Source organism: Haliotis rufescens, unplaced genomic scaffold (assembly GCF_023055435.1).
Source record: "Haliotis rufescens isolate VD_foot unplaced genomic scaffold, xgHalRufe1.0.p SCAF_40, whole genome shotgun sequence".
Taxonomy (NCBI): Eukaryota; Metazoa; Mollusca; class Gastropoda; order Lepetellida; family Haliotidae; genus Haliotis; species Haliotis rufescens.
In genome coordinates, this window is record NW_025964113.1 from 4,113,874 (window position 1) to 4,127,611 (window position 13,738).

General features: G+C 38.9%; 1 protein-coding gene across 8 annotated transcripts in view; it reads left to right on the forward strand.

Annotated features, from left to right (window-relative positions):
* Positions 1-5,890, forward strand: part of LOC124139000 (ankyrin repeat and fibronectin type-III domain-containing protein 1-like) — a 217,989-nt gene extending 212,099 nt beyond the window's left edge. For all 8 annotated transcript variants that reach the window (XM_046505949.2, XM_046505965.2, XM_046505958.2 and 5 more), the window contains 10 exons: positions 108-221; positions 357-456; positions 604-739; positions 981-1,094; positions 1,266-1,484; positions 1,701-1,867; positions 2,309-2,430; positions 2,609-2,788; positions 3,402-3,502; positions 3,789-5,890. In XM_046505949.2, the coding sequence (XP_046361905.1) occupies positions 108-221; positions 357-456; positions 604-739; positions 981-1,094; positions 1,266-1,484; positions 1,701-1,867; positions 2,309-2,430; positions 2,609-2,788; positions 3,402-3,502; positions 3,789-4,511 (1,976 nt within the window). In that variant the 3' untranslated portion in view covers positions 4,512-5,890. The remainder of the gene's footprint in view (positions 1-107; positions 222-356; positions 457-603; positions 740-980; positions 1,095-1,265; positions 1,485-1,700; positions 1,868-2,308; positions 2,431-2,608; positions 2,789-3,401; positions 3,503-3,788) is intronic.
* Positions 5,891-13,738: the final 7,848 nt, after the last annotated feature.

Below are 13,738 nucleotides of genomic sequence, written 5' to 3' on the forward strand. Positions count from 1 at the left end.
TATCATTCCCATTCAATATTAAAAGAGTTCGGGTTGGAAATAAGAATGTATTGTTACAATAAGAAATAGGTATGATTGTACTAATCCTGCTTTCCATTGGTTGGCAGACTGGCGTGATGTGGATGGTGTTAGTCCCCGGGTAGACGGCAAAGTGCAATCTCTACAAATCCTTTTCCATCAAGTCAAACAGTCACGACCGTCTGATGCCTCAGAGCTTAAAGGTGAGGCACTGATAGAGAATGTAGTACTTATTGCAATGAGACTGTTTACAACAGACTTTGTATTCATGGACCAATATATTGTTAATATATTTATTCATTGTGTTAAGCTCATATGAATGTCATTTGTATTGGCAGATTCACGTCACCGGTCAACTGATTCCCCTCAACAGCGGAAACGAATTAGCATCAAGAACCTCTTCATATCTGCACCAAAGTTCCAGAAAAGTCTCAAGAGGTAGGCATCTGATTCTATCTGAACCTTGAATATCTGAATATCAGTTTGCCTTCAGTTCAAAATCTCATGGTAGAATCAGTTAATAAAACATCAACAAACCTTTCTGAAAGCTGAGTGTATACTGACCCGCTGTTTTCTGTCTGTCAGAGGGGTGTACATGGCCTGTCTCCTGTACAACGAGGACAGAGTGCTGGTCACGTCCGAGGAACAGCTGCCCATCATAGAGGTAGACGAGAACTTCTCAGGCACATCTATACAGTCTGACCTCTACTGGATGATGAAGGTATGTATTAAGAGCAGTAACAAATTGTCAATTTGAATTCTCTTGTTCCACCCATACAAAAATATGTAGGGTTATGATTTTTATATATTTATGTGGGGAATCACTTTCTCATCTGTATAAATCAAAACAGTTTTGCTGAAATATAAAAGTGAAGGGAAATTTGTCCACTATTGAAAAAAAGAAATTGTTTTATGACTTGTAGATTACTTGATATTAAGAAACATGTTTGTTGTATTTTCAGATTGCATGTACATGGGATGATGTGAAATCTCTGCGTCATGACATGGACAAGAGTAACAGTGCAGGGACGGTTCACTTCCGCAGCAAGTTACTACAGGCCGCTTCCACATTGCAGGTGGGTTCACTTGCCTGGCTAACTCACCTTGCTTAGCCAAGATATTTCTAAAAATTCAGGGCTCCCTTTCAAATCTCATGATGTAACGAAGAGCTAAGGGAATTAAAATGATAAACATTAAATTTTGAAATTATTTTGGATTAATATGTTGTTTTGTCTCTCTCCACATAGTCTTCCTTGGGTATCCATGATCTGGGTCAGTTCTACCACAAACCTCTGAAGGATCCGAATGGCAGCATTGTTCTCATCACCATCAACCATATTCGTGAGACCAAGTTTGTCGCCCTTGGATCTGGCAAATGGGTGTCTCTAGGCAAGCTGACTCGAAGACAGTCATTGGCTGGCATCGACATGAATGATGCTAACAGTTTACTCCTGAGTACAGTACCGGTAAGTGTAGCCCTCCGAAACTCAGAAGTTCTTAATATTTTTTTTTTGTGATATCAAATATATGAACGTAATGCAAATACTACACTAAGTTGACATTCCATTTATAAAGTTCCGATAAATTACCATAATGTGGTTAGATGAAAGTAACAGTCACATTAGGTGATGTCCACTGTGTTTTGTTATGTAATGCTAATTAGCATGACTCTGTTCCTCCAGGACATGATCCTATACCACCAGGTGAGCAGCATCCCCCTCCCACGTGGCTTGTACCTGGGATACCTCAAGATCCACGTCTCTGTGGAGAAGCTGCAGGTGCTTGTCCAGCACAAGATGCCCAACGTCCTGCCACATGTCAAGGTCAGGGACTGCCCGAATGTATCCAGGTACGCACCTAGTTTTCCTCATAATTCCTTTTCAGACAAGCAATTTGGCACCTGTAGATTAATATGACTATGAGCTAATCATTTGTAACCCCTTCCATGAGCACTGGATCTCCTGGGAATAATTTTCTGTCACCCTACGTGTCTATAGGAGAATATTGTGTAACACTTCATTACATTGTTTTATAGAGATGTCTGTTAGGGGAATATTGTGTTACACTTCAGTACATTGTTTTATAGAGATGTCCATTAGGAGAATATTGTGTGACACTTCAGCACATTGTTTTATAGAGATGTCCATTAGGAGATTATTGTGTGACACTTCAGCACATTGTTTTATAGAGATGTGTATTTGGAGAATATTGCGTAACACTTCAGTTTATTGTTTTATAGAGATGTGTATTAAGAGAATATTGTGTGACACTTCAGTTTATTGTTTTCCAGAGAGGAATGGGAGTATCTGCAGAGCCTGGGTTCCGATGAATCTGTGATGAAGCCGAGCTCCACCCAGCAAGAGTTCCGCACCAGCATCAGCAAGGCGTCACGCAGGCTTCTCTCCATGCTTGGTATGTTTCATTCAGTGACTTCCTGTACAGATTTTGAATACATTCCCATCACCCCATCAGTCTGATGCACATATGTACGGTTTTCTGATGCACTTAAAAATAGTAATACTGTTGTAAGTATATATTTTCTGAAATGATTATTGAATCATATCTCATGTAATATTCCTTTCTGTGTCAGGTATCTCTCCCGATGTGGACCATCGTGTTTATGACTTTGAGGTGATTGAGCTGTCGCCTCAGGTGTCCTTCATCCTAGTTCTGCCCCCTGTTGAGGAAGTGTGCATCGTGCCAGGTCAAACTGATGACCTCACAGACAAGAAGGACCTCTCTTTCCTTCCTGTGCAGGTGTTTGAGATGAGTGAGTACACAATTACCTGCTATTTTCATTGTTAATTTTAAAAAATGGTATGTACTCGACTTTGGGGTTGCACTTCTACCAGCCAATTTTGTTTTCAGTTATTCCCCTGTAGGGTAGGGTTTTATTCTGCTTTCATCAATATTCCAATATATATACAGTTAGGGACACCAGGTATGGGCTTCACAGACCCATATAGGATGTAATGTGTCATTAATATAACTGTGTAAAACGTCACTTGGGACTATGAAACTAACTATGTGCTTGGGACTATGAAACTAACTATGTGCTTGGGACTATGAAACTAATTATGTGCTTGGGACTATGAAACTAACTATGTGCTTGGGACTATGAAACTAATTATGTGCTTGGGACTATGAAACTAACTAAGTGCTTGGGACGATGAAACTAACTATGTGCTTGGGACTATGAAACTAATTATGTGCTTGGGACTATGAAACTAATTATGTGCTTGGGACTATGAAACTAATTATGTGCTTGGGACTATGAACCTAACTAAGTGCTTGGGACTATGACAATAACTATGTGCTTGGGACTATGAAACTAATTATGTGCTTGGGACTGTGACACTAACTATGTGCTTGTATTATTTCAGTCAACTACTACACATACCATCCTGAGTTCATCTCGCGCTACTCACGCTTGTCATCCATCATTGAGATGGATGTCAACCTAGCACAGCAGGCTCATCGAGAGGTAAGCAGATCACTCATCTACTTTTCTGTATGGGTATCATGATCTTGTCACCATTACAACTGATTTAAATGTACTCGTTGTACTTTGTTATGTAAAATTTGGTCAGTTGCAGTTGTTTGGTTGCCAGGTGGGTAAAGCATTTGCTCATTTGCCAAAAATGTCCATTGTTGTTTCCTTTGCTAGTATATTCCTAAACAATATTAATTTGTTTTTGAATAGAATTGTTTAAATGTCCTTCATAAATTTGCCATATCCCTGTTCTTACACATTGCTTTGTTTTCACCAGGCATTCTCCAGTGATGAGCTGAGCACTGCTCGAGTTCGAGTGGAAATCATGGTGCAGCTACAGCAGACGCTGGAGAAGATCTGGAAGAGTGTACGTTGGGTGATGGACATAATCACTTATGCACGGGACAAAACGACCCGTGGTGGCATCCCTCTAGGAGCCATCTCCCAGTACTGTGACGACAACGATACTCCAGAACCAGAACGGCGATCTCGGATCCCGGACAATAACAATTCCTCATCAGCCTTCTCCTGTGATTCCAATGAGATCAGTGTTGGCAAGGACAATCGTAAGATTGCCAAGTTCTATGACCCAAATGAAGATGTTCCAGGACAGTCGAGTGAGAGTGAAGCTGGGTCATCTAGTCATGCTCCATCATCTGGTGTGCTTCGTGTGTACGCTGCATATGAGACAGGACTCTCTAAAGGTGTGAGTGTAAAGCTTCATGTGACCACCAAGACATCAGCTCGGGATGTGATTAATCTAGTCGTGAGGCAACTCAACAAAGCCGTCATTACACGTGGTATTGATGGACCTCTCTACACAGAGGATCAACTATGTGACTTCTGTTTAGTGGCTGTTATTGGTGCAAGGGAACGTGTGCTTAGAGATGACTATGTCCCATTGCAGCTTCAGAATCCCTGGACCAAAGGTCGACTGTATGTACGTTTACGGAATAATGTTCTAGCTGCAATCCAACAGGGTCATGCGACAGCCGTGTAATGTGTTCCAGAGGCCCAATGTTCTCACTGGATCTGTTCAGTGTTCAAATGTTGTGTGTATACACACATAGGATGAGTGTGGGTGCAGGTCACATTGACCTGGTGTGTACACCCCCTGGTGTGATCTCAGTGCTCCTTCATTAAGTGCTACATGAACAATGTTGCATTCTGCACAATTTGTATATAGTCAGTTCTGAATGTGTTATGTGACATAAGACATGTGTGCAGAGGTGGACAGATACCAATTAAAATATTTTTAGAAAATCCATTTTGTATTTCTGAATCAAAATTTACCTGAAATGAACGAAACGTTTTACAATCTGTATGGTTCTTGGCTTTATTTCAGTGATTGCTGCACACGGTATTCACTCTCCATGACAATTTCATAAATAGTTATGAAGTCAAGTATTGTTCTTTTGTGTTGGCATAATTCTGGTCATGAATGTTTCTGCTAGAATACTCAGAGATATCAACAGCATTTAGTATGCAACTACTGTTATGTAACGACAATCAAGCATGTGGATGTTTTTCATCTGAACAAACTGACATTTTGTGGACAGAAATGTGCACTTGCATTGTATATATCTAGATGTATTTGTATATATGTTACCACAGAGTGTAGAAAGTCTAAACTATTTATACCAAACAAAGAAGAATGTGATACAGTGTTTCATAGCTCAGTGTAAGTGTTTGTATGTTCTACAAGAAGTGTTTTAATCAATACTTTTCTGAAGAGTTATCTTAACCTTAAGGTTTTGCATTTTAAATTTATGCAAAAACATTTTGTGTTAAATATTGCAAATTATGCAAGGTTGTTAAGTTATTTTAAAAGCTTTTGAATATTGTTTTAGGTATTTATTTTAACATTAAGCCATTCCAGTTAGTCTAGAGTCTACTAGTGAGTAGTTCTGTTAGATTCACCTGCAAGAAGTGTGTTCATATGAGATGCTCCAATTTCAATAGAGCCCAAAATATTCCACAGTTATCTCACAGAACATCATTTTTCTCATTTTGATAATTTTACTTATTGTTCTGTTTTTGGATTTAATGATTTAAAAAAAGAATATGTCTCTTAAGTTTGCTTATTGTTATACTGGTGGTATAAAAGTTAAGAGCCAAAAGCCAAAAGTTATGAACAAAGTTTTGTTTGGATTTTCTGCAATGTAGGAAGAAAGAAAAGTGACCCGGTTTGTCATACTCCTATGCGAGTAGTCTCCCCTGTGAGAGTGGTCTCCCCTGTGAGCCTGTATATTGCCTGCACAACATGATGTATTTATTGTTGTAGACTGACGTCTTTCATATGTCTGTGATCATCATGATCAGTGTAATCTGGTCTTCATTCATATTGATTATCATCAATAAAAAAACATGAGTCATAAATACTTTTGTCTGTTTTGTTTGCTAAATCAACATAAGGCCAAGTCTGGATTTAACAAATCCACAATTAGTTAAACATGATTGTTTTGTTATTCAACAACAGTAATAATTACTGCTTGGTAGATATTATGCTAAATCCACCTGGTATGGTTACATGTGGAGTTACTTGGCAGGTATTGGTGGTGGGGTATCAGTAGTGCTACTAAATACTTATTAAAAGCTTACCAGGATCTTGGGAATTGTCATGAATGAAATATGTTTTATTGAGCTAATAGTTCTCTCTTACCACTACTATAATTTGTAAAGTATATGTCTAGAAAGAAATATAAACCACTGCTCCACTTTATTTTCAAATATCCTGAACTTCAATGTTCAACTCCAGAAAAATTGATCTAATTTTAGTAAATGTCTTAAAAATATGAAATATCCACCAATACCTGAAACACTGGAATACACACTGAAATATGTAGAAACACTGGAACATATTGTAGGATAAAGAGAAATAGAGTAGGAAACTGGAAGGTTTCAGTTTCAGTCTATATATTTCACTATAGAATGCCAAATTGTCAGAAAAACAAGATGAGTAGTTTATCTAATAAATAAACGAAAAGTTGCGGTTGTTTATCGTACAATAAAACACTGCAAGGAGAATAAACCATAAGGAGCGCAGCCCTAAGTTGTTTATTCACCCTGCAGTGTTTTATTGTATGATAAACAACAGCCATGAGTAGTTTATTTCTTGTACGAGATATCAACAGACTATTTAAGGATGTTGAGCAAATGTACAAGCTTTAAAAATATTTACCCAAATTTAGATAATGATGACTTACTGAATAGAATCTGACCTCAGAAATGTCGGACAAGTACATTTTAGGGGTGGGATAAGTTGGTACTTCCCGCATATTGTCACAATCCTCGCGTTGATTATCTAATAATAATAAGTATAATAATAATTATTTATAATAATAATTGCATTTATAATGCACAAGATTCCATTCACCAAGTGGATGCCCATAGTGCTACACTATTATTACCCCGGTCAATGGATCAGTGAACACTCGATTTTCATTCTCATCTCCCTGGGGAGTATACAACCCAAGCTGTCTGTGAGGCGCTAGAAGGTTAACAGCCACATTACCATCTCATCCTACTGGGTACCCACTCACTGCTGGGTGAACAGAGGCACATTTTGAACAAAGTCACTTGCCTAAGGAGACACCACAAGTGGTACGTGTGCTTCAGTGTGGGGCAGGACCGAATCCCTAGAAACTCTCAGGAGTCAAGCTGCTGAACGTGGTCACCCATCCAACTACTCTCCGAGACCGATGTTGCTTCACCTGATTTGTGATCTGTTCGCTGTGCACAGGACCATGTACCTTTTCTGTACCTATTCTCCCTGTACCGAATGTCATATCCCTCGCATGTTTGGCAGCGTTCTACCACTGTGCATCTGCATATCCCAGCAATGGGGAACAACTTACTAGACACTTCCCTCTCAAAAATATCGTCGTCCAATAAATTATGTCATCAAGTTGCAAGCGCATTTTCAAATCTCCAGAAATGAACGTTTTAACGTCAAATAAACAATGCTTTGTTCTTCATTGCATAATAATAAATAGTAAATGGTGTCAGGTGCCAGTGTATATATTAGGATAAACCAATCCTTCTCCCCGTCACTATGGTGAGTTATCAATGTAAGCTACATTAGGGAAAACCTATATTGATGTCGTACTCCTAGATCTAGAAATATGAGATGTAGTGAAACTTGATCTAAAAATACCAGATGTAGTAATACTAGATGTAGAAATAGTAAATGTAATAATACTAGATCTAGAAATACTAGATGTTGTTACAAAGATGTAGAAATAATACATTTATAAATAATAGATGTAGAAATACTAAATTTAGTAATACTAGGTGTAGTAAGACTATATGCAGAAAAAGTAGATGTAGTAATCCTGGATGTAGTGGGGACGTGTTCTCCCTAAAGCTGTGTGGTCTTTTGACTATAGAACATCCCTCGCTATGTGTATAACACTTTCTGGGGGTGTTTTATAGTAAAACAAATGCATTTAATTATCGTAGTCAGAGTTTGGGATTTTTGTCGTTAAATTACCCACACACTTCACCGCAAGACAATAAATAAAAGCGACTAAACCCTTAGCCACAAGAATTTTCTGCTGAAAGTTGATTGTAAGATTCCAGCTGTCACGCGCATGTGTTTATGAATTACTTTCAAACAATGCTGATACCACGTGTTCGTGAAAAGGTAAGCGTACAAACAAATGCAAACAAAGTCAATTGTGCACCTGAAAATACACAGGAACATATGATACAAGCCAAACTAGGAAATTGCATCGGGCACATTTGGATATTTCATTCACGTGTCTACCATAACACTTTTTAAAAGCTTTACCGAGGGCCTTGAATGCTGTCACATTGATCAAACAATTTCAGCAAGAGTCAACTCTTTGACATCTTGGTAGAACGAGAATGCTTGATTGTACCCACAAGTTGTGAAATGTTGACACCAAAGCTGCGGCTGCTGAGGTATTGCCATATGAAGGGGCAGTTGACTATTGGAAAGTTGAAGTCATTCCTCTTGTCATACAGTCTTATTTCTTGTCACTCTCAATCTTTATGCACAAATCTAAACATAAATTAGATGAGGCTGGCTCACTGGCCCCCTTTATTTCTAGTTAAGATGTGTATATCAGTAGAAGGCTTGTTGGCTATGTGATGGTTACTGAACCATATCAGATCATCGATATACCTGAACCAAAAGTTAAAACTTCTTACCTTGTTTTGACTTTGCCAATCCGATCAGAAATTCCGATTCATATGCATAAAGAAACAGATCAACAAGAAGGAGATCACAATTGGTGCGCACGGGGATACATCTACATACCTACATTTTGCCTGAATGTCTTACCCCCAAATTTTACACAGTGTTATCAGTCCATCATGTCGCATAGTTTTTTCAGTAAATTTCAGATGGCATTTGCTTTCATGCGTTCATTGCCCTGAACCTCTGAAGATAGATATGTAACTGTATCTATGGTCACCACGTTTTGTAACAAAAGCCCCTTGGATCAAGGAAAGAAGTTCATCATGTTGGATAGTGGTGCACAAAGTTAAAATAGGTTTGACAGAATGCAAATTGGATCTTTTCTGAGATTGCAAATTGTCCATAGATTCCTCATGGTATTAATTCCACTTGTCTCCAATACTTTCTGAGACTATAAGACATGTGAAGATCCGGGGTAGAAAAGGTCTTCAGCAAACCTATCTTGCCGTAAAAGGAACGGGATTGGGTGGTCAGGCTCGCTGACATGGTTGATGCATGTCATTGATCCCAATTGCGTGGATCGATGCTCATGATATTAATCACTGGATTCTCTGGTCCAGACTCGATTATTTACAGACTGCCGTCATATAGTTGGAATATTGCTGAGTGCGGCGTTAAACAACAAACAAACAAACTAATCTGAGACTATAAAGAAAGTCATATCTTGGTTGTATTAAGGATTATGGTTAAACTGAAAGACAGGGATTTGGTGGTACATTTGTTGCATCCAACAATATATCTCTCCTTGTACAGATGTACACGTATTCGGGTTTTAGAGTCAAGCCAAACGTGCATAGCATTTATGCATGGGTTTTGCATATTTCTACCTCAGTTAAGATACTGACTTATATGTGACGTTATTTGATATGTCAGTGGAAACAACTGCAAACCTTTAGGGCAGCCAGATTTTGGATGACAGCTGGATGGGACGGAAAGACTTAACTCACTCCGAAAGAGATTCAACAGGTTCTTCATCTCTTTTGGTCATAATTTTGACATATGCTTCGCATATAACAACTCACGTGTAAATCATGGCAAGATGATGCCTTTTACGAGCGCTTCATTCAATAAAGGCGACAATGTGTCTGAGCATACAGCACAAATTGAACATGCCCAACATTATAACGTTAAGACAAATGCGTACAGAAAATATAATTCAAACTATATTCATGATCAAATAAAATAAGGTGGATAAACAGAAACACCAGAAAGAAGTAGTTCCTATGCAGACTGGTATTGCAATACATAGATGTGTGTCTTACTCTACTATCGGTGCTGTTGTACATTTTAGTAGTCGTCGGAAATAGTATATTTACCTGACCCGACTTCCATCAATTTGTTTAGTGGTTTTGAAAGCTTCGAAGGGAAAAGAAGTTTCCGTCACCATTGCGGATTTCCAAATGTTGTGTGGACAGCGAGTGACTGGGTACGGTTTTACACCCTTCCTAGCAGTGTTCCAGCAATATCAACGGAGGGGGACACCGACAAGGGACATAACACATTGTACCCATGTTGGGAATCAAACTCAGGCAACGGCATGAGCAATGAACGGCTCTACCAACGTCCCTGTTCTGGAGGGTGTTTTGTAATATTGTCTTCTATGTATGTAGCTGATGGCCTCTGAAACAAATGAAAAACCTGAACAAATCATTATGAAAACTATCAGATGTATTCAGAGTTTGATAAGATTTTTGTTATTTCAACGACTTCATGTGCCGGATAATAACAAAAATAAACGTATATAGGTACGGCTAAGATGTGTAAGCGATTATCAAGAAGCGTTTTACTTATGATTGAACATGAGCAATTCTTTGATCAAGCTGATTTTCTTCGATGAAGATGGGGGCGGCGGTTAAGCGGTCGCTCGTAACGCAAGAGACCGGGGTTCGATTCCTGACAAGGGTACAATGCGTTAAGCCCATTTCTGGTGTCCCCGCCGTGATATTACCGGCATATTGCTAAAAGCGGCGTAAAACCATATTCACTCACTTACTCACTATTATGAGATGCGCGCACCTGAGAACCTGAATAATATGTCGTGATAGGCGACACAGATGTGTAAATCAATAAATACATGTAGTAGGCTAATGTGTTTTCAAATATATCATTACTATTTACATGGCGATGGGGGTCGTATTATTAGCGACATATGCTTCAGAAGAAACAGCTGTTACAGAACTGAACGATTGATGACTCGGCAAATCCATAAAAATAAATTACTGCGATACTGTTCATCAGGGCCCCGTTCCACAAACCGATTTTAGTGCTACGTTGATCGTAAGCCTATGATGAAGTATGGGAGTTACGACCAACTTAGCACTAAGATCGCTTTGTGGAACGGGTTCCAGGGCCCCGTTCCACAAAGCGATCTTAGCGCTAAGGTGATCGTAACTCCAATACTTTAACATAGACTTATGACAATCATAGCGCTAAGATTGATTTGTGGAACGGGGCACAGGGCCCATTTGCACAAAGCGATCTTAGCGCTATGATGATCGTAACTCCCATATATATAGGCTTACAATAGTCGTAGTGGAGTATAAAACGTCCAACACAGGCGGACATGTTTGTTTGTAAAATAAACCCTGACGACCCATGAGAACTCAGTTTCTGGAGTTAATTATCAGAGTAAAGGAACGAATTACAACAACAAAAAGTGTATTTCGATTCAAGGTTAATAAAATGTCATTAAGGAGGGATACATTTAGAATTACATAGTGAGACAAATGAGGCTCGAGACAGATGTGCACATATTATGAGAATTCTAAATTTTTTGCAGCGAATATTACTGATACGTGAATGCATCAAGAAATATTCACATAGGTTATTCTGGCTACATTAACGATAAGGTGTGCTCGTATCCCTAGCAAATATCGAGCGACGTATAATTGCGGGGGTTGAATGCTTGACTAGATACAGCAGTGGAATACAGCCTAAGTGGGCAGCAGGTTGTTATTTTCATGGCGCTGTGACCTGTCTGAGTGATTGGCAAGAGAGGCTGCAAAACAGGTATCATTATCACGTTTCACGACCGATGGCACAAGGGGTCGATTTGCATGGGAATGTGGAGAGAATTATTTAGTTTATATAAGCTGACAACGCTGCGAAAAAAAGGTACACGTTCCGTGAACTGTGAGTTCTTTTACTCTGTAACAATATATATAGACTGTGATACAGTTTGAATCAAATCAAATGAGACTGTCAGTGTATATATATATATATATATATATATATATATATATATATATATATATATATATATATATATATATATATATATATTTGAGTGTGTAATGCATGTTGCTTGTGGTAGATGACGCCCAGCAAGAAGGAAACATTTTGGCGAACGTATGGGATTGGTTTTTGGTTGTTTAGTTCGTGTTTTCAGTTCACGTGTTTGCCGAAGAAATAACCCTGTATATCATATGTCATTATCCCCGACATGGGCATAATGTGTGAAACATATTTTCTGGTGACCGCTAAACGGCGTAACACACTACTCACTCACAACTATCCATGATGCATGTGTCAGTGTCCACAATACATGTACTAATACCTGACTCAATGTCCACGATACATCCACTAATACCTGTGTCAGTGTCCACGATACATGTACTAATACCTGTGTCAGTGTCCACGATACATGTACTAATACCTGTGTCAGTGTCCACGATATATGTACTAATACCTGTGTCAGTGTCCACGATACATGTACTAATACCTGTGTCAGAGTCCACGATATATGTACTAATACCTGTGTCAGTGTCCACGATACATGTACTAATACCTGTGTCAGTGTCCACGATACATGTACTAATAAATGTGTCAGTGTCGACAATACATGTACTAATATCTGTGTCAATGTCCACATTACATGTACTAATACCTGTGTCAATGTCCACGATACGTGTACTAATACCTGTGTCAGTGTCCACGATACATGTACTAATACCTGTGTCAGTGTCCGCGATACATGTACTAATACCTGTGTCAATGTCCACAATACGTGTACTAATACCTGTGTCAATGTCCACGATACATGTACTAATACCTGTCTCAATGTCCACGATACGTGTACTAAAACCTGTGTCAGTGTCCACGATACATGTACTAATACCTGTGTCAATGTCCACGATACATGTACTAATACCTGTGTCAATGTCCACGATACATGTACCAATACCTGTGTCAGTGTCCACGATACATGTACTAATACCTGTCTCAATGTCCACGATACATGTACTAATACCTGTAACAGTGTCCACGATACATGTACTAATACCTGTCTCAATGTCCACGATACATGTACTAATACCTGTGTCAATGTCCACGATACATGTACTAATACCTGTGTCAATGTCCACGATACGTGTACTAATACCTGTGTCATTGTCCACAATACATGTACTAATACCTGTGTCAATGTCCACGATACGTGTACTAATACCTGTGTCAGTGTCCACGATACATGTACTAATACCTGTGTCAATTTCCACGATACATTTACTAATACCTGTGTCAGTGTCCACGATACATGTACTAATACCTGTGTCAGTGTCCACGATACGTGTACTAATACCTGTGTCAGTGTCCACGATACGTGTACTAATACCTGTCTCAATGTCAACGATACATGTACTAATACCTGTAACAGTGTCCACGATACATGTACTAATACCTGTCTCAATGTCCACAATACGTGTACTAATACCTGTCTCAATGTCAACGATACATGTACTAATACCTGTGTCAGTGTCCACGATACATGTACTAATACCTGTCTCAATGTCCACGATACATGTACTAATACCTGTCTCAATGTCCACGATACATGTACTAATACCTGTCTCAATGTTCACGATACATGTACTAATCCCTGTGTCAATGTCCACGATACATGTACTAATACCTGTCTCAATGTCCACGATACGTGTACTAATGCCTGTATCAATGTCATGTACTAATACCTGTTTCAATGTCCACAATACGTGTACTAATACCTG